Genomic DNA, 21,194 nt, shown 5'->3' with positions numbered 1-21,194 from the left:
CTGTGGATGCCTCTGAGTATTCTGAGAGTTACGGTCTGTATTTCATGAGAGTGTGCCTATAGGTAAAGTTTTGTTTGACGTCTCAAGGACTTTTGAAGCCTACCCATGTCTCCTGGTTTGTGCAGCATCCTACCACATGTGCCGAAGATTGACGGCTGCAGTGTGGGTCAAAGGACATAGCACACATGACAGAGTCTCAGAGTAGGAAGAGGATGAGCTGAGCTGAGTCAAAAAGTGACCTTTGGTTCTTAGCTAAAGGTAGGAGTGAGTAGTGAGATAAGCTTGCACAGGGCGCATCTTGGGTGTGGACCGCAGGGTCCTGGTGCTCTGCACAGTCATGGTGTGCAGATGCAGGGCTCCAGCAGAAGCATTATCTCTTGTTACAGAAAGGGCTGGGCTCTTCTGCTGTGAAGGCTGGATAAGCGTGGGGATAGTGTTTGTCTGCAGAGTGTTTTCAGACTAAATAATTAAACACCTGTAAAAAGAAACACAAGCTTAGCAGGAAACTTTTCTGGTGTAGACCCTGGTTTTGTCTTGAATTGCAGATTACAGAAGTAGGGACAGTCCCGTTTCTTCCCTTCTTAACAGATGCTAGTGTGTTCCCTGGTTTACCCTCTTACTATGAAGGATTCACTTGACTTTCTCCAGAGCTACAGGCTAAAGTTGGGCAGACTCATTTCTGATGCTCTCTGTCCTCCAGTGTACTCCAGAGGTTTGTCTAGAAGTGCATCTGGTCCTCAGGGGACTCCTAATGGCAGCGCTCAGTGTCTCTGCCCCACAGAGCTCAGTTAGTTTGTAAAGAGGCTCCATCTCAGCACAAAGTATTCAGAGGGAAAGCCACAGGCTGGCAGAGACACCTGAGCTGTGAAGGTATTATAAAGGCCTTAAGGTGTCCCTGGTTTCCCTCATGCCCACAGCTAGCATTTAAGCCTGGCCTATACACAAGTCTTTGATGTGCCTTTTTCTGTAACTCTGGTTTATAAAATTTGCTAAAGGTTGTCTTTCTCAGTGCCAGCCAGAGATTCTCCCAAATGCAAGGCTGTAATTTGTTTCCTTTCTTGCTGTACTCCAGGAACCCGAAACAGTACTTAGAGTTGCACCTACCAGATGGTTGTTACAGCACCACTGAGGTCCTTGGTGGAGCAGAATCATTTGTATTTGAAATGATAGGAGTCATGGCATTTAATTCTTTTTTTTTTTTTTTTTTTTTTTTTTTTTTTTTTTTTTTTTTTTTGGTTTTTGGTTTTTCGAGACAGGGTTTCTCTGTGGCTTTAGAGCCTGTCCTGGAACTAGCTCTTGTAGACCAGGCTGGTCTCGAACTCACAGAGATCCGCCTGCCTCTGCCTCCCGAGTGCTGGGATTAAAGGCGTGCGCCACCACCGCCCGGCATGGCATTTAATTCTTATTCCATGTTGTTCCAACAGCTACCCTGTGCTATACCCTAAATAAAAGAGTTCAAAAATAGGACCTATTATTTCTTCCCTTTATGACCATGAGTTAAGCTAATTGGAGGAGGCAGGCTAGTGTTTGCATGGGTGTGACTCCATGCAGCGTACTCTAACCTTCTCCCCTCTTGCCCTTCTTTTCCCATCTGTGTATAGATGCTGAGATCTTATCATGATGCAGTGTTTCCTTAGGTGGTTTCTCAAGGTTGGTTGTGAGCTTTCCATGCACTCAGACATGCTTTGGTCAGGGCCCAGTTCTAGAAGAGGCTAAGAATGTTGAGTTCCTCAGGGAGCCTGGGTCTTTGAATCACATCTTGACACTCATTAAACCATCTAGTTTGTTTCTCCCTGAGGGAATGTGAACCACAGTTGCCCTCAGCCACAGCGTGGTACCCATCCTCCACCCTTCCTCAGAGGTGCTGAGGCTCTGGGAGAAGCACACATAGATGTTTGGGAGCCATGGCCTGCTTTGCATTGAACAGTCAGTCAGTGCTGCAGGGATCCTGGGGGAGTGAGGGCTCACAGATACGTTCTTCCATGTTTCCTTTCCTCATGCTTAGTCCCTGCTTGAAGGAGAAAAGACCTAGTTTTTGCATTTGAAACTGTTGGCTAGAGTTCCTGGCAATTCTCTGGAGAAATTCAGAAGCTTAAGGCTCTTGGTTTATTGCTGGAGGTTTCAGGGAAGAGGCTATAATAGTCCATATATTGTGATACATGCTGAGAATCTCAGCACTTTGGAGGTAGAGGCAGGAGGATCACACATTTGAGGTCAGCTTGGGGTTACACAGCAAAATCCTCTCTCAAGGCATGGGCATGGTGACACACACACCTTTACCCTCAGCTCTTGGAAGGCAGGCAGGCAGAGTCTGTGAGTTTGAAGCCAGCCTGCATGTTGAGACCTGGGACAGTCAGGGCTACTACAGAGACCGTGTCTCAGAAAAAGAATTGGGAGTGGGGAGAAAAGTGTGTTTTCTTGGGCCTGAAGCAAGGACTTTGTTTTTCCCACAGTACCCAACATTTACACCTTTGACCTAGGCAGGAAGAACTCTTGCCACACCTCCTTGAGCTGCTGGCCTGCCCTAGGCTTGGCCATTCCCATACTGGGTGCTGAGAATAGCAGCAGGGTGGGTGGTGACGGGAAAGTATTTCTTGGCTGCTCTTCTGGGTAGGAGGCAGCAGAGGAAACAAGATGGGGGAAGGTGCTATAGAAATTGGCAGTTTGAAAACCAAGTGATGTATCCTGTATGCTTATTTGAGAACTGAAGTTACCATGAAGCTTTAGGTTATGTTTCCTACATTGGGTGAAGGAGGCTACCTGCCTGGTTTGCTCTGAGCTTTACTGGGTTGGGGCGGATGACCAGAAACAGCTTTCTCATGCAGAATTAATAAAGTCACAGGAATTTTGGTAAGCAGTTGCTTTTCTTCCTTTATGTCATTCACCTAACTGCAGAAATGTGCTAACATGCTTCTTGCCCACATAGCATATAGACCTGAACAGATTCTGTTTAATGAGCACGTGCTGTTGGCACTTAACACAAGGACTGTGTGGCTGAGCCATGGGGCGGACTCCCCCTTTTGCACAACCCGTTCCTCCTCCTGTGTGTGGTTCTTCCAGGGACAGCCTGTAGGGCCACATGTCCATAGTGGAGTCTGTTCTCAGCAAGGGCTTTCTGGGCAGACAGTTCTCCTGAAGACCATTCCCCTCCTCATGAGTGCTTTGTATGTATATGGTGTGGTTGGTCAGGACAGCATTAGGTAGCATACAGGCCATGAGCACATGGGTGCAGGGTGAGGGCTCAGAGTGAAGGTGGGACTCTGGAGTGCCTCATGGAGAATGTGGCTTCATTTGAGACTGAAGTAATGAGAGAGCCATGAGGCATTTGGCAAAATTTAAGTGCCAGGGTCCTGAGAGTGGCTAGACTTGAGTGATGGGGCAGGAAACGAGAGCAGGGAGTGTGTACAGGACACAGGTCCTCTATGTTGGAAGACCTTGGATGGTACTACCCAGGTAGAACCTGTGAGGAAAGTGGACCGGGTGCTGGTTGTCCGGGCAGCTCTGGTCTGGTGTTACTGAAGAGGTCTGGATTTTGAATGTCTTTGCATGTAGAGCACATAGGATTTATTGATGGTTTGAGCTAGGGACAGTGCTGCCATGTTTGACCTGCACATGTTGAAGCTGAGGTTGTGTGTCGGTCATTGAGGATGTGGAGTAAAGGTTTGCCGTGGTACAGTGTTGGGGCTGCATGGTCCCTTGTTTGTCCTCTGACCTGTGTCACTCCCACCACCAGCAAGGGTCCTGGGGGCAGGTGCTTTGTGCTTCTTACCATTAGTGTTCTGTGGAACTTGGCAGCTCCCCTCCAGTACCCATCTCTTCTCTTTGGAGATAGGTCCTATCTTGCCCAACTGCCCACCTGTGCCTGGCACCTCAGAGAGGATGGGCTGTGCTGTGGATGCCAGGTGTCTGTCTGCCATGGGCCCAGGCAGGCAGCCAATGGCTCTGCTACATTGAATTCCCAGGAGAGAAAGAAGCACTTTCCTTTAGTCCTGACAGGCTGATAGTATTATATTCCAGGAAGGGAAGAAGGGAGAGAGAGGGAGGAAAAGACGGGGGCTCGTGTGTGTGTGTGTATGTGTGTGTGTATTCTTAGCATGTACGTAGGCATATTGAGATCTGAAAAGATCCTCTCTTACCCCTGACCTTTCCCTTATGTCTTCCTCTAGCCAGCAGGGCAGTGTGTAAGGCCCACATCTGTGAATAGGGCGCTGTTCTAGGGAATGGGCAGGTGGCTGCTGTACTAACTAACGGTGCCACTCTTGACAGCCTCTGCACATCTGGTGTGGTGCGGCTTCACATTAACAGCTGGCTGGAAGTGAGTTTCTGTCTGCCCCACAAGATCCACTATGCAGCTTCAAGTCTGATCCCTCCCGAGGCTATTGAGCGGAGCCTGAAAGCCATCCGGTGAGAGCCAACCCCATCTTGCCTTTCCTGGCAGCTGCCTAGTTACTTTGTTCCAGAAATTCCCTTCCTCCTGCCACAGAAGTTGGCAGGTAGGACTTTGCTGTTAGTAAAACCACATGATTTTATATCCAGTTCTGCCCAGAAATGACCCATCCCAGTTTTTTTCTGGGCCCTCCCAGCATAGTCTGGGTGAGTGGAACTGACCAAGGGCCTCGCCCAGGCCTGCAGGGCAGCTTGGGGCTAAGCTAGGACTTTAGCAGATTGCCTTCATGGTACTATACACTCAGTAATTGTTAGCATTTCAGTCTGAAATCATGGGAACCCAGGTAGCTTAGATTAATTGATTTCCTGCAAGAACAATCTGGAACATGAGCACTACAAAGAAGAAAAAGATGGAGAAAAATCTGGGCACATTCCTCAGCACTGGGAATGGCAGAAGCAGAGCACACATTGCCCAGTCCTCCCACCCTCCCACATGTGTGCTGAAGTCAAATGGCCTTCTTTCTCGCTGTGCATATTTGTGTAATTCTATTCATAGTTGGTAGATGTTTTGTTTTTCCTGTTTTAGAAAGATCCTCCCTTTCTTTTTTTTTTTTTTGTGGTACTAATGATTGAACTTTTCACAAGCTATGCAAGCACTTTACCACTACATGCATGCATACACACACATTCATACACACACACACACACACACACACACACACACACACACACACACGTATTTCTCCCTTCATGAGACAGGGTCTCTCTGTCTTCCTGGCTATACTGAATCTCACTATGTAGACCAGGCTGGTCTTGAATTCACAGAGATTCACCTGCTTCTGCCTCCCAGGTATTGGAATTAAAGGCCTGTGAGCTCTTTTCTTTCTTTTTTCTTCTTTTTTTGGTTTTTCGAGACAGGGTTTCTCTGTGTAACAGCCCTTGCTGTCCTGGAACTCGCTTTGTAGGCTGGACTCGAACTCACAGAGATCCTCCTGCCTTTACCTCCTGAGTGCTGGGATTAAAGGTGTGTACCACCAACTGGCTTTTTTTTTTTTTTTTGAGACAGGGTTTCTCTGTAGCTTTGGAGCCTGTCCTAGAACTAGCTCTTGTAGACCAGGTTGGCCTCGAACTCACAGAGATCCACCTGCCTCTGCCTCCCGAGTGCTAGGATTAAAGGTGTGCCACCACCACCTGGCAGCTTTTTTTTAAAATTTATTTTATATGCATTGATGTGAAGGTGTCAGAGCCCTGGAACTGGAGTTATAGACAGTTGTGAGCTGCCATGTGGGTACTGGGAATTGAACCCAGGTCCTTTGGAAGAGCAGCCAGTGCTCTTAACCGCTGAGCCATCTCTCTACCCTCCCTTTTTACTTTTTAATATTGTTTATTTATATGTGTGTGTGTGCATGAGTATGTACACAAGTATAAGGTGGCAGAGACAGGCAGATCTCCTCAAAGGCTTGGTGGCTGACCATTCTAGCCAAATTGGCAAGCTTCAGGTTCAATGAGAGGTCCTATCTCAAAAGATAAGGTAGAGAGCAGGGCATAGTAGTTTTGTTCTAATCCCCCCACCCCCACCCCAGGACAGCAGTAATCCTTGCAGATTTCGTAAAAGCTCCTGGACACATCACTGCTCTCTCTGATTTCTCTCTCAGCCTCTCCTGCCCACAGTTCAGTGCCTATGAACTCTGACCATGTCTTGGTGTTACATAGGTCCTGGTGGTACAGGTCCTATGGCCCTTCATGTTCCGCTGACATGTACTTCTGTCCTTCAGCCCGTACCATGCCTTGCTGCTACTTAGTGATGAGAAGTCTCTGCTGGGTGAGCTTCCCATTGACTGCTCTCCGGCTCTGGTGCGGGTCATCAAGACCACATCTGCTGTGAAGAACCTGCAGCAGCTAGCCCAGGACGCTGATCTGGCCTTGCTGCAGGTATGCCGGGGACTTGGAGAAGTGGGAAGAGGCCTATGGGTACATTTAGGGAAGCAGCCTGCCTGCCATGCTGAATCTCCAGGGCCCTTGTCTAGCACACAAATAGATACTATATACATGACCTGCCACAGATCCGGGTAGACTGGGTGGAAGGCCTGGGGTTCTGACTTCTGAGTCACACCTGGTTAGAGCTGTCATTGTGAGCATTGGCATGACTCCCTTCTCTGTTGAGCAGAGGTGAGACAAGCCATGAGAGAAGGAGAGAGAAGGAGGCAAAGGCCTGGAGGACAGCTTGGGGAGGGGTAGCATATAGCTCAGGACAGTCACAGTGACACATGCGCACATGTGTGGGAAGTGATAGCTTGGACCCGAGCTGCTAACTTGCCCTACTGTGTGCTTCTTTCCTTTGCACATTTCCCCACCTTTTATTTTATTTTTCTTAAATAAAGTATGTCTTTAACAATGAGACATACAGAGATTCAGCCTTATTCTAGAGATGAGTTAAATCCAGTCAGATGTTCAGAAAAAGCCTTCCCTATAGGACTGAGAATTTGTTTAATTCACTCTCTGATGCCTGGAGGACTAGTATCTAAGTCTATTACTGGTCCACATGTATCCCTTTTATTCCACTGCCCCCACCCCCTTTTTTGTGTCTCACTCAGTCCCAGACTCATCAAAATACCCTCATTCTCAAAGAGGCTGTGGGCAGAGCTGTAGAGACAGCAAGAGAGAAACAGCTGATGAGGTTGTCCTCAGAAGTGTGCTCCACCTGCAGGGTAGCACTGTCCCTGATCACGTGCTGGATCCCACTCTGGGCTCAGAGGGAGGTCCCTCAGCTTTGTCTGTGTTTCTGGTTGAAGTGTGGTGGAGGAAAAGCATAGAAGAAGCCAATGTTCAGGGGCTTGGAGTGCTTACCAGGTTACCTAGGCCAGGGCTGAGTCTAAGGCAGGACCAAGTGAATGGATGCCAATATTCAGATCTGGTAGTGGTGTGCACCCTGTGGCCACCAGGGGGTAGCAAAGGCTCACCTGGGGACCTCTGTTTTCTCAAAGGCTAGACTTCTCAGTGGAATGAAGTGGCCCCAGGTCTGAGGCAGGCCCTCTTGGATCCCTCTAGCTAGGCCTCCTAGCTCTGTGTGAGAAGTGAGCTGGTACTGCAGGTAGTTTTTGCTTTATGGGCCTATTGGGTTACTTTTTTTCAAAATCCTTTCTATTCTCAGAATAAGTTCATCCCTTCTCTCTTTCTCTGGCTCTCCCTGGGCTCTGTGAGAGCACTTAGCTGATCCTGCCTTTGTATTTCACCTTGGCCTCCTGAGCAGGACAAGACCTGGCAAGGACCACATTCTGCTTCCCTCTGTAGCATCTAAGACTCAGAACTTTGAATATATTTATTGTTCTGAACCTCCACAGAGAGGGGTCGTGCTACTGTTGTAAAGAGTTCAGGCTACATGGGTGATGGTGTATTTTCACTTCCTAGTCCCAGTTTGGATAGAGTCCGTGCTAGGACTGGGCCTGACCCTCACCGTCACAGTCCTCTTTGATAAACCTTTGATGTCTCTTCCATTTCCTTGCCTGGGCCTTGACTGGGATCAGGGAGGAGGGTGTTGTTTCCTTCCGTACCAACTCCCTGCTGACCCTGATATAAACAGAGTTTACTGCTGCTGTGCTTGTGCGAAACCCTGTGAGTTCTAGCCCTGGTGGTTCTCCTCACCGTGCTCTGGGCTGCTTTTTCCTGTGCGTACAGTAGCCCCAGGGTGGTGCTGGACTTTTGGGGGAACATCTGCCTCGGGTGCGAATGTCACACATACTATAAGATCACTCTGATGGGCCTTGTGGTACACGTGTATAATTCTAGCCCTCAGGAGCTGGGGTGGGAGGATCTGAGTTCAAGGCTAGCCTGGGCTACAAAGGGAGACCCTGTCTTCAAAAAGCAAGACAAAACAATTAGAAAATCACTCATACCATATCAGTCCAGAGAATATTGACACTTTGGGAGTTTTGTCTTGATAAAATTACTAATAAGTAGGACTTGAGAAGTGGTTCATTGTGTTGTTCTTGCAGAGCACCTAAGCTGCATTCCTAGCACCCAGATCAGGCAGCTTGACCAGAACTCTAGTTCCAGGGGATCTGCTGCCTTTGGTCTCTGAGGACACCTGGACATACACACATATACATGTAATTAATACAAATGAAAAATTATTAACAGTCATGAAAGTTCAAATATAACATAAATTACAGATCAGAAAGTCCCCACAATCCTCTATTCCAGAGATAAACACTGAAGATCCTGTCATTATTTAAGTTGTTTGTTTGTTTGAATCAGCATCTCCTTATATAGCTCGGACTGGCCTAGAACTTAAGAGATCTGCCTGCCTCTGTCTCCTGAGTGCTGAATTAAAGGCTCTTCCAGACTTGTAATTTTGAGATAGGATGTCTTCTCTGTAGCCTTAGGTGGACTTTTTTGTTTTGTTTTGTTTTTTTGGTTTTGGGGGTTTTGATTGGTTTGTTTGTTTTAGAGACAAAGTTTCTCTGCATAGCCCTAGCTGTCCTGGAATTTGCTCATTAGAACCAGGCTGGCCTTGAACCCAGAGATTCGCCTATGGTAAAAGGTGTGCACACCACTGCTTGGCCTGCCTAATGTATTTGCAAGCTGGTAATTTTCCTGCCCCAGACTCTTGTTTGTGTCACCACACTCAGTTCTTCTCTTCAGGGTTTTTTTGTTTGTTTTTTGAGACAGGGTTTCTCTGTGTAGCAGTCCTATTTCTCCTGGAACTCTCTTTGTAGACCAGGCTGGCCTTGAACTCACTGAGATCTGCCTGCCTTGGCTTCCCAAGTGCTGGGATTAAAGGCATGCACCACCACCTAGATCACCGCTTGGATTTCACACATGTTCTCATGAAGGTCTGGCTGCCCCCATGAAGTTAGCGTGTATTGGAGGCCACCCCTAGAAAGGATTTCTGGTGTCTGTATTTCCTGGTATATGACAGCCTAGCAGGGCAGGATGGTCTCTGGGGAAAGCAAGGTGAATAGGGATGAGTTGGAACTTTGAGTATACTGGAGTGGATACAATAAGAGACTCCATAATCATTACTTTGGAGAATGGTGCTGGAGTTCTAGTCGACATGGGAACACTATGCTTCTGGAATCATCCAGCCCAGGTGGGCTGATCAGGTTCCCCAGCACTTCAGTGTCCCTGAGTTTATGTGCCAACTGCCTAGCAAAACAGTGGTACCAAGCAGCACAGGGAACTCTGAATACAGAACCAGTGCTATAGCCAGTCTTTCTCTGTTCCACCTGCCAGTTACCAAATAACCACACAGAGTCTTCTTATTAATTACGGAAGCTTGACCTATAGCTTAGGCTTGTCTTACCAGCTCTTGTAACTTAAATTAACCCATTTATGTGTTGCCACGTAACTCATGGCATTTACCTTTTGTCCTGCATGTCTTACTTCCTCTCCATCTGGCTGGTGACTCTCTTCTTCTTCCCAGCATCCTCTCTGCCCCCCAAATCCTGCCTTGCTATTGGCTATTCCCTTTTTTATTAAAGCAGTCAGAGTGACAGTTATTCATAGTGTACAGAACAGTACACAACACAGTGCTGGTGGTACTCACTGGCCCCGAGGCTGGGGTGGTACAGTGCTACTTTAGGTTGGAGGAGTTCCAGAGTGCATCCTTTCTAGGCAGGAAGACCATGGCCTCCAAGTTCAGTCCTTCCATCTCCGTTGGTCTGCAGGTCTTCCAGCTTGCAGCTCACCTGGTGTACTGGGGCAAGGCGGTCATCATCTACCCATTGTGTGAGAACAACGTCTATGTTCTGTCTCCCAATGCCAGTGTATGCCTGTGAGTACCTTTGGCTGCTAGAGTCTAGAGCTAGGAAGAGTCTAGCAGGACCTTCTAGTGGCACCCCCAGTGACCAGGCACCAGAGGTTTGAAGCCCCGAGGCCAGCTCTAACTGTATCCTGATGCTGCCAATGGTGTGCTTAGGTGTAGATAGATCCCAGTCAGGTTTGGTGCTGCCCATGTTAAGGCTGTCTCTTCCTGGCTGAGATCAGAGGGGTTCTGTGGTTCCTGACACATCTTGAGGGACGATGCCTGCAACTCTGTCCATCTGAAGGCCTGCCAGGTCACCATACTTCATTCCGTTGTCATTATGCCCACCCAGACAGTTGCTGTGAGCATGAGACTGCACTGTGACCACGGTTGTTTGCCCTAGGTACTCCCCGCTGGCTGAGCAGTTCTCCCGCCAGTTCCCGTCCCATGACCTGCCATCCATCCTGGCTAAGTTTTCCTTGCCTGTTTCTTTGTCGGAGTTCAGGAGCCCTCTGGCTCCCCCTGCACAGGAGGTGAGTCACTAGAGCCCCTGTGTGGCTGATGAGGTGGCCCTTGACTCAAAGGCCCTTAGCACTGTTGACCTTGGGCTTGGTTTGGGGGACTTGCTGGTGAATACTGCAGGCTTCCTGTGGTTCATGGAGCCACCATGGGTATCCTCAGGTCCATGACTGCCTTAAGTTTTCCAGAAAAGCATTGGCTTTTCCTTGTGCTGTCCCTGGATCAGGGGCTTCTCACAGATGGAGGCTGCAGACGGCTTTGTTTTCACTAAGTCTGGGCCCTGCTTTCCCTTCCTCTGGGGGCTTAGGAACCATGGGATCTTGGTGTGGAATCCTAGGGTCTCTGGGCCTGTGGTCCTTTTCCTAAGACCTACAGTACATCAGGCTAGGACTGTGTCTTGCCTGGTGGGCCTGGGTTAGGGCAGAGGTTGGTAGTTGGAGGCTGGCTGTAGAGGGTGCTTCTGAAGGTACAGTGTGCTGCAGGTCAGTCACTTTTCACAGCCCCATGCTCAAGAGATGGTGACTTGGAGCAGAGAGGCTTTTCCCCTCCCCTCTATTAAGTGCTTTGAGCTCTAGGAGGGGACCCAGGGGAGAGGACAGGTGTCTGAAACAAGCTGGGTGATCTCCATGCTTTATCTTCAATAGATGCCAGATACACTGGGCAAAATCAGTCCTTAAAGTCAAATACTTCCCCTTCTCAGATTGTGAATGGGAATTAGATCCTGGGTTTTCAGCTCATTTACATGCTGAGTGTGCCAGAGTTTAAAGCTGCCTTTCACAGAGCCCTTAGTTTCCAGGAACTGAGCCAGGAGGATGAAAGATACACTTTACATCTGTGCCCTCCCTTCTCTCCCCCAGGCAGTTCTTGGGGGAGGGTCTGGCCGTGCTCCCATCCCAGCAGAAACTTCCCAGTTGTCTGGATAACGGCTGATCTTCCATGCTGAGCAGCTGCTTCAGGCCTTTTTGGGGGCTGGGATGGAGCTGCTTGGTTTGCCATATCCCAGGGAATACTGTCTAATGCTTACAAAGCTTTTGTGTTTTAGTTTTTACATTTTGTGTTTCAATAGATTGAATTCCAATCAAATTTTATTTGGTTTTGACCATGGTTGGTATAAGTATTCCCTCCAGTAACCCAGCCCCGTCCCATGAGTGACCTCCTGAGCAGCAGCTCTTTTGGGCCTCCCAAAGATGAGTGCAGTGGTCCTGTCTGCACACACCTTGCTGCTTGGTGTCTGTGCCTGAGGGTGCTTTTCCATGGTGCTGGGTACTGCCTGGCCAGTGCTCGCAAGGCCTGAATGTGCCTTATCAAGGAAGAGCCAGCCATTGGCTGCACACCAGAGCAGTAGGTCCCCTTCCCATTTCCTCCGGAATCATCTCTGTTCTCGAGGCAGACTTTCAGGAAAAGCCAAGAACTCATAGGGCAGTTGCTTCTCTGAACAGTGTGTGGGCTTGCCTAGCAGTGGACTGTCTAATGGCAGCAGGTCTCAGTGGTCTGGCGTGAGGGAAGTAAGAACAGACCTTGCTGTAGAGAGAAGGGAGGGAGCCCAGGCGTGTGATGGGAGCTAGTGCCAGTGTGGTCTGGGAATTCTTCTGGCCCATTGCTTCCCCTGGGCTGAGCCAACCTTGCAGAGCTTCCCAGCAGCTGAGGGTCCCTTTTTCCAAATAGGAGGCCTTCATACTTAGGTTTTGGGGCTATTAAGGGCCTCAGCTCTCTCATCCCCCAGGAACAGGTTCAAGAGTGGAGTAAGGGAGCCAGCCCACTTTGTCTACCCTGCTCACCCGCAGACCCAGCTCATCCAGATGGTGGTGTGGATGCTGCAGCGCCGGCTCCTCATCCAGCTGCACACCTACGTTTGTCTGATGGCCTCACCCAGTGAAGAGGAGCCCCGACTGCGAGAGGATGATGTCCCCTTCACTGCCCGAGTTGGTGGCCGCAGCCTCAGCACGCCCAATGCCCTAAGCTTCGGCTCCCCAAGTAGGATCCCCATCCAGGACACCTGTCTGGTAGTAGGGGGCTGGGAGACTTTGGTGATGGCATCTAGGAAGCCTGGGCACTGTTGGAATAAGAGATGTTTTTACACGCCTGTATCCTCAACTGCCTCTGTCCCTGCCTGTGGAGACCTCTTCCTCCTGCCTCCCCTGGGTCTGAGGGGAAGGCTCCACCCCCGAGCGGCTGGCTGTAGTTAGGGGCAGCCTTTGCCCACTGAAGCACAGCTGGACTCCCCTGCTCCAGCCAGTGCTCAGAGCAGGGCCTCATACTGTCAACACAGGGACCACAGCTGTCTGTTGTTGGGTCTATGTGAACTCTGTCGAGTGCTTCATCCCCATGTTGGCTGAGGTAGGACATGATACCCATGCCTGCTTTAGGGTATAATGGGCATGCAGCATTCTTTTCTTCTGGGCCCTTGAAGCTGTTCCTATGGGGCAGCTCCTTGTGTTTCAGGTTAGCCACATAAAAGGCATACTACACATTTAGGAGGTGGGGTGGCAGTGAGTTTTTGCATGAAGGTACATGGTACAATTGGGCACCAGAAGGGGAGTGTGGCAGTGACCTCAGGATCTGGATGCTATCAGTGCCTTCAATGCTCCCCATCTTGGCATAACTGGCATCAACTGGCTGTTCCAACCCACAGCCAGCAGTGATGACATGACCCTTACCAGCCCCAGTATGGACAACTCCAGTGCAGAGCTGCTCCCCAGTGGGGACTCGCCACTGAACAAGAGGATGACAGAGAACCTGCTGGCTAGCCTCTCAGAGCATGAGCGGGCTGCCATCCTCAACGTGCCTGCGGCCCAAAACCCTGAGGACCTCCGCATGTTTGCCAGGTAGGGAGCAGGTGACTGAGTGGGACATGGTATAGGAACACTGGTATCCTTGCACAGCTCATGGTGGGTTTCCATCTAGGACTGTCCAGGTGTGAGGATGCAGGCTCTGGCCAAGCCCCTAGGTCTAGTGGGCAACTTACTCAGAATTTCTAGATGTACCTTGTCACTGGTTGAGAGGCAGCTATTCAAGTTCTGACCCGCTTGGGGCTTGGCATGAGTACATCCTAATTCTTGGCCCTGGGGAAAACTTAGGACCCTGTGTCATAGTAGCTTAATGTCTGCCATGTCCATCCTGACTTAGTTGTGGTAAGGGCATGGTGTTATGAGAGAGGTCAGGTTGTCATGTTCAGTGTTTGAAGAATCACACTGCAGACTGTTGGAGGACCATTTGCAACTCTTCCAAGTGCTGATCCAGGCCTGACCTGTTCCCTGGAGCAGACTGAACCCAGTGTCATAGGAGAATAAAGAAGCCTTTAGCACTTCTCCCTTCATCGGGTGCACAGCCGTGCTGCTTTGTGGACTCCCTTCAGGCCCACCGCCGGTCACACGGCTCTTCACAAGCTTGCCGGCAGCTTACAGACCCACCCATCAATGGCTTTTGGAGTCCTTGGTCCTTGTCTTGGGCTAGGCTCATGCCACCCTCTCTTCCAGGCTCCTTCACTACTTCCGTGGCCGTCACCATCTGGAGGAGATCATGTACAATGAGAACACACGGCGTTCCCAGCTGCTCACGCTCTTTGACAAGTTCCGCAGTGTGCTGGTGGTGACCACCCATGAGGACCCTGTCATTGCTGTCTTCCAAGCACTGCTCACATGAGCCCAGGCAGCCTGCCCAGTGGGAATGGGAACTAGCTTACTCCCTGCCCAGGGCTCCTGACTGGCCTTAGGAGGATGGGCAGCTCCAGTCTGGCAGAACCGGTTCTTGTTCCCGCTGTCCATCTGGTCAGAAGTAGCTATGGGGCAACCACTGCTGGCTGGACTTTTCTTTTCTTTCTTTTTTTTGAGACAAAGTTTTATGTAGCCTAGACCTCACATGTGCTAGGTAGCCAAGGATGACTTTGAACTCCTGATCTTCTTGCCTCTGTCCCCATATGCTAGGATTACAGGCAGTACCACCAATGTTACTTTAAAAAATATTTATTTTTATTTATGGTTTTGTATGTGTGGGTCCCCAGAGGTCAGAAGAAAGCATACCCTGGAGCTAGAGTTAGAGGTTGTAAGCCCCTGGGTGTGGAGCTGAGAATGGAACTCTAGAAGAGCAGGAGGCTTTCAACCATTGCCATCTCTTCAGTCTGGTCCTTACAGCATCTTAACATCGCTGAGCCGGAGGTTTTCCAGGATGTGTCTCTGAAGTTCAAGTCTTTCACACACACACAGGTTGTGTCTTTCTGACCCCTTTCCCAACCTGCCCCTTCTGCAGCCATCCTTGAGAGTGTCCAGAAACTCATTTAACTCATTCCTGCTCCTAGGTGTATATGCCCATACACTGATGATTCTCCCCTCTCCAGTGCCATACATATGGGGTTCCCAGGTTTCCTGACCCAGATGAAGAATTAACTTCATGCACACAAATTCTGGCTGAGACTTGGACAGTTCCCACAAACAAGATATTTATTCTACTTTTAAAAAATAAAAAAGCCCATCAGGCTGTTTCCTGAGGCTGATACATCTGTTCAGCCACTCTGTCAACCACACTGACCCACGGGCTGCCCTGGATATAGAAGCGCAGGGGCTTCTGGGTCCACTCCCCTGCATGACCAATGCCTATGCGAGCTGCTGCCACCACAGCTGGGCTGCTGGACTCCACAGGGCCACGCTCCAGCCACACAGCCTCATCTTGGGCCAGGTCTCGCTGATCAAAACTCTTATCAATGGCCAGGGCCTGGCACAGCTTGGACGGACCACTGCAGAGCTCACGGTCCTTGAGTGTACGGCCAGCAGTGCTTTTCCGGAGGTTGTCGCGAAGCTGCCGCATGGTCTCCAGGCCCTCCAGGGGCTCTAGTGCTCGTAACAGGACACAAGCCCCAGCCCCTGTGGGACAGACAGACAGCCTGGAAGTAAACTTTCAGAGCTCTTGCACATACGCAGTGTGGCAGTGGTGCTGCCGTCCTGCACGTGTAACCTGTATCTACTGCATCCAGACATGCAGACACCTCTGCACTCTCTTCCCTGTAGCACCAACACCTCTGGAGCATAAGGGACGCCATTCTACTAGAAAATGGTAAGTCAAGAAAGACTAGAAGGTGCAGTCCCTTGAATCTCGCCTCCCATGCTGTACCTAGCTCACCAACTGGAACCGCCTCTGCCATTTCAGGGAGAAGCAGGACACAGAATTTCTGTGAGTGCAGGGCACGTGATCCCTACTCTCAGCTCCCAGGGCTGCTTTATCGTCCCGCCCTATCCTGGCTCCCTCTCATCTTCATGCAAACACCTTTGACTTCCATGTCCTTGCCTAACTCCAAGTGCAGGTGATATCTGTGTCCCTAGCCTCTACTCAACATGAATGACCCTCACCAATACCATGTACACCCTTGTGGGAATTTGCCTCCAACCTGGATGTTCTTGGGGTGTTTTCAGTTACATGTTCACCCTTGCCTCTGCCTTGTTCACCATGTCTCAGGAGCCTGCATTTCCCCCCTCAGAGACTATAGCACTAACCATCTCTGGTTTTGTTTCCTTAGTTCAGCCACACTAGCGGGGTTGGTTCTGTCCAAGAAGGCTTCTGTCATTTTTCTCTCTCTTTAATTAAAAAAAGAAGTGTATTGAAATTTTGCTGGTATGTATGTCTGTACGCTTGTGTGCCTGGTGCTGACAGAGGCCAGAAGAGGGCACTGGATCTCCTGGAACTGGAGTTACGGTTGTGAGCTGCCATGTGGAGGCTGGGAAAAAAAACCCAGGTCCTCTGCAAGAGCAGCCAATGCTCTTAACCACTGATCTACCTCTCCAGCCTCCTCTCATAATGTCTAGTCATCCATAGTAACACTCAGTATCAGCTTTGTGGTAGGCACGGAACCAGTCACCTCTAGCTTCCAAACCCCTTGCACTGGACACCCTTAGCCTTCTGCTAGGGCCAACCTGCAGTACAAGTACTTGTCCAGCAAACCAAGAACATTTGGTCACTGTGGGCAAGCAGGAGGGTATTAAGCACATATGTTGAGATATGCCAATCATGTTCCTGGCCGGTGGTGGCTTTGGTAGGATGATACTGATTCTTCAGACTCAGACCACTGGGGACAATGCTACATGCTTGAAAGGATAGAGCTGGACCCCAGAGGAGAGTTGGTTTCTCTCAGGAACACTGCACCAGTAACCCTCCACAAATGCTATCTGGGGCCAAAAGGTCCTCTGTGGTTATTGCAGGGTTTCTAGAAGCATCCCTGCCTTTACCTAGCCAGTTATGATAACCAAATAAGTCACCAGATATTGCCTGATGTCTCCTAAGGGGGCAGAAATGCTCCTGGGTGAGAGTAACTGAGCCAGATCCCATAATAGGACTGTTGGCAAGGTTCCTCTATGAGCCCAGATTATCCCAAACCAGTCTCTTGCTTTCGACTTCCCTACCCGCTGGCCCACTCCAAATTTAACCCAGAATCAAAAACATCCTTCTGAACTCTGGCCACAGGACCTGACTGTTCTGCATTCAAGCTGTCCCTGTAGCCTCTGTCTTGTGGAAACTCAGCTGCTTTAGCCAGGCTTGCCCTGTCAAGAACAGCTAAAGCTCCTGAAATCCCAACTTAACCCCTGGCAATGGCATCGCCCTGCTCAAATGCCTGTCTACCTCAGTCTTCCAAGGAGTTGGCCAGCTGCTACCCGGTCTGTTTCCCCAAGCCCAGTACCACTAACCTTGACTGGAGACATTCAAGCAGAAGTACATGCCATAGATAATGTACACATATAGTGTCCCCGGTTTCATGAACATGCCACGGTTGCGGGGAGTCTGCCGGCCACCCCTTGAGTGAGCAGCTTCATCTTCTGGCCCCAAGTATGCCTCAGTCTCCACAATGCGCCCACGGAGTTCCGTTCCATCAGCGAGTCGCCGGACAAGGATCTGTGGGCATTGAACCTGCTCAGACCATAGGGATGGGGGTCAACCCACCTGGACAGTCCCCACCTAGACCTCCTCTCTTAAGTTCAAGATGGACCAGGAACCCAGGCTCAGCCAGACCCAGCCACCTGGCTCCTCTGTTCTGCCTCTTCTGCTCCTGCTCAGAGCCTGAATGTGCTGTTAAGGTGACTAGCCATTCCTGACCAACTACAGTTGTTCACTCAGGGTTCTGACCACATCTTGAGCTTCACTGTGCAGGCTGACCTCAGAGTCCATTCAGTGTGTTCTCTGCTTTCCCACATCCTCTCCCAGAGTTCCCTTGAGAGCCTTAAATGTTGTTCAGTGGCCCCAAGGGGTCCTTACACAGCTTCCTGGGATATTCCAGATTCTGTGGTGTGCTTGTAAAAATAGGCTAGCCACAAAGGATCTACATCTCAGATTGTGCCCGCTAATGCTAAGGCCTTAATGAGAAACAGGGCCAGTGGGGCCAGCTCATGCAATGCCTAGCCTGGTCCATGATCCTAAGAATGGCCAGCACTCTTAGCCAGGACCACAGGAAGACTTCAGGATCCAGTCATGTCCATAGCTCTTCACATCCTTAGGGTTGAGGGATTATTTGGTCGGAAGGCACCTTTATCTCAGTCCAGGTGGACCCATGGTGCCTCAGGGTTGGTAGAACAGGCAGGGGTAGAAGAAGAGGGGCCAGTGCTTGTCATGGAAGCCTGGAAATCCTTTCAGGAACCCAAAACACTGAACACGGATGACCGTTTGGGGAGAGGATAAAGGTCAGGGAGTGGGCCTTCAACCATACTCACACGCTCCCATGTCTCCAAGGGGCACACTGGGAACCCCAGCTGAGCTGGAGGGAGCCCCTAGCACTTTTCTGGCAGAGGGCCTGAACAGGCAACATGCTCCTCAGGCCAGAGCAGTCTGCTGTCCCAGCAGCTCACTGCAGTGAACCTTCACTGAGCTTGTGACCCACGCCTGGGTTTTCCCTGACCAAAGGGATAGATACACAGGCTACAATACCCCTTTCCCTGCCAGACATCATCTGGTCTACCACTGTGGGCTCAAGCTGGCATGACAGGGAGCCAGCTGACATGCCCAAGATGCTGAAGAGTGGCAGATGTATGGTGGTGGTGTTGGGCCACCTTTGGGTCCTTTACCTAAAACTGGGATGAATCTGTGCCATGTTTTGTCAAATCTTAGATGTTGAATACTCTGGTGTTTTTAGAAGGAACACAGATCCTTGCAGCTTAAAACAGCCTGACAACAGAATTAAGTGCCTTCTGATGTAGGTCAGGGTCTGTTCCTGTTAACATGGACTCTCAGCACCATCTTTTCTATTAGAGAAACTGGCTGTCCTTGGCCATGCTACCCTAAAGGGAAGCTTGTCAAAGTTTGGGCACCTAAGAATAGTGGGTGCTCCAGATGAACCCGGCCAGCTCCATGATGTGTACTTCAGAAGGTGACAGGCTGTATTATAGGGCACACCAGGCTGGGCCTGGGGTCCCCATTCCCACTCCAAGCATGCCTGGCCCAGCCCAGATCCTGCAGCGAGAAGACCAGCTCTTTCAAGGGATTCGGACATGCAGCCTAATGGTATCCCTGGTCCCAGCCATCAAGGAACAGGGTTTACCTACCTAATATCGTCCATAGTCCTTGCAAACAACCTGTCCTAAGGGGGTTTTAGACAGATGGGTAGGGCTAACAATTGATTGCCAAAGCAGGTGAGTTTCCAGTGGCCCTGCTACCTCCACCAAGAAACACCACTATCATCAATATTCTTTCTCTTTGTAGTGATCCTAGGCAATAGTCACACTGCCCCAGGCCAATGTGGACAAGGCAGCTACTTATGTGAGCACGAGGAAGGCCGAATCACAGATGTGAACAAGTAGTGACAGGATTAGGGGTCCTGGAACCCGCACCCGCATTTACATTACCTGCCCCAGAAATGCACGGGCCAGGGTGACTGCAGGCTGGTCAAAAAACTCTGGCCCCAGCCGGGTAGGGTGGTCCCCGGAACTGGAGAAGTAGATGCTTCGCTGGAGGCCCGGGGCTGAGGGTGGCCTCTCTTTAGGGATCGGCTGCTGCTGGGATTCTGCTAGTCGCTGCTTTTTTTGCCCAATCTTTCGGGAAAGCTGTAACAGGGGAAAAAAGTAAGTGTCTGTCTGCCTGCCTGGGTTTCTTTATCGGCAGAGTGGGGTTCCCATTGTGTGGTTCATTCTGGGGCATAAACAGAATACCACAGCTAACATAGCCTCAGGGGGCCTTGGGACATGGTGTGGATAATGACAGGCCGTTAGTGGTGCCAGGTGGGTGGGCATTCTCTACCCACACCTGCTGCACACAGGAGAAACTTGGGTCAGGGGCAAAAGGAGAAGGTGGGTGCCCAAGTCTGATACAGAAGGGCTGGCATTTTCTGATTCCCCTACACCACACACCATTCCCAAGGAAACTTGTTTCTGGAACCTGACTCCTTGTTCCTAATCCTGGCCAGGAATTAAAATACAGCCAGAACCTGGGAAGGGCCTAGCTGAGAGCGGACCAAGTTTTGTCCTGTCACGCGCTCCAAAGCTAGGTCCCGAGGCCCCCTCAGTGTCGACCAGAAGACCTGGTCCACAAGTGGGTACACATGGGGATGACCACTCCTACTTGGTCCCATTCTAAGTGTTCAGGATACAACCCTGCTGGCCCCCAAATGACCTCTGACTGACTGGATATGAGAATAGCTAGGAACTGGAAGAAAAAGTCTATGGGTCAGTAAGACACAGCAGGCCTTAGTGTACCAAAATCCGGATAAACGAAGTAGAAAATCTGACTACATCCTTCAGCTATTGTGGTATAACAGACGGGAGATGAGCGGGCATTGAACCTGGGGCCGGACCAAGACCTGTCCTCAGCCCAAGCTGGGCTTCAGCTATGACCACGGCTCCGTGGCTGGTTAAAGAGCCATTACTTTTCTTTAGACAAGGTCTCATGTAGACCACGCAGGCTTTGAACTCCCGATCCTCCTGCTTCCATCCATTTCCCAAGTATTGGAAATACAGGCGTGCGCACCACGCCCGGGTAAGACCCATTATTTTTATCTGCTGTGTTGACGTCCAGGTTGGACCTAGGCTGCCAGGCTGCCAGGAATGGATGCTGACGTGACCGTCTCTGCAGCCCGACCCACTGTGCCAGCTCGCCGTGGGTTCAGACTCCGCGACGCTGCGCCCCCTCTCACCGGCGCTGGCATCTGACCGGCCTCACGACATCCGGTCACTCGGGATCCTGCTCTGGCACTCCCAGGGCGCCGGGCTCGTCCAGGAAACAGAGGCTGGTCGGTGTCGGGAGGCAGGGTCACGGACACCGGTTTTAAAACTCCTCGGCCCAGGCGCGCACTCAGCCCGGCCCGGCCGCGGGCTCGCATCTAGCCGCCTACAGGATGCGCCGTGCTGCCGGAAGCGCGAGGAAGGCGGAGACTGGAGCCTGCGCAGAAGGCACACAGTTCGGGGGTGGGGCGAGTGTGCTAAGAGGCGGAGCGAGGAGTCTAGGGGAGGAGCGGGGCGGGTGTCAGAATTTACCTTCACCACTCTGGCCTGAGCCCAGGTTCCCCAGTCCAGTTCTATCCCAGTGGCCGAGTGCCGTCTACTCCACCCCCCACCCGATCCTGGACTGAATTTTCGATGGTCCC

At 50.6% G+C, this 21,194-nt stretch overlaps 2 protein-coding genes across 4 annotated transcripts in view; one reads left to right on the top strand and one right to left on the bottom strand.

The window, feature by feature from the left end:
* Nucleotides 1–16,241, top strand: part of Nprl3 (NPR3 like, GATOR1 complex subunit) — a 39,803-nt gene extending 23,562 nt beyond the window's left edge. For 2 of the 3 annotated variants that reach the window (XM_038325060.2, XM_038325059.2), the window contains 7 exons: nt 4,267–4,404; nt 6,162–6,318; nt 10,053–10,159; nt 10,533–10,662; nt 12,433–12,622; nt 13,281–13,473; nt 14,125–16,241. In XM_038325060.2, coding sequence (XP_038180988.1) covers nt 4,267–4,404; nt 6,162–6,318; nt 10,053–10,159; nt 10,533–10,662; nt 12,433–12,622; nt 13,281–13,473; nt 14,125–14,290 — 1,081 coding nt within the window. In that variant the 3' untranslated portion in view covers nt 14,291–16,241. The remainder of the gene's footprint in view (nt 1–4,266; nt 4,405–6,161; nt 6,319–10,052; nt 10,160–10,532; nt 10,663–12,432; nt 12,623–13,280; nt 13,474–14,124) is intronic. The other variant, XR_006020788.1, reaches the window with a different exon arrangement.
* Nucleotides 14,595–20,986, bottom strand: Mpg (N-methylpurine DNA glycosylase). Its single transcript, XM_038325061.2, has 4 exons — nt 20,745–20,986; nt 19,462–19,659; nt 17,317–17,521; nt 14,595–15,504 (listed from the first exon to the last, which is right to left on the bottom strand). Exons 1-4 carry the CDS (start codon nt 20,928–20,930, stop codon nt 15,116–15,118), a joined length of 978 nt encoding a protein of 325 aa, XP_038180989.1. The 5' UTR covers nt 20,931–20,986; the 3' UTR covers nt 14,595–15,115.
* Between the last annotated feature and the right edge of the window lie 208 nt (nt 20,987–21,194).

This window comes from Arvicola amphibius, chromosome 4 (genome assembly GCF_903992535.2).
Source record: "Arvicola amphibius chromosome 4, mArvAmp1.2, whole genome shotgun sequence".
Taxonomy (NCBI): Eukaryota; Metazoa; Chordata; class Mammalia; order Rodentia; family Cricetidae; genus Arvicola; species Arvicola amphibius.
Note: the sequence above shows the minus strand (reverse complement) of the source record. Positions and strands in the feature narration are given on the sequence as shown.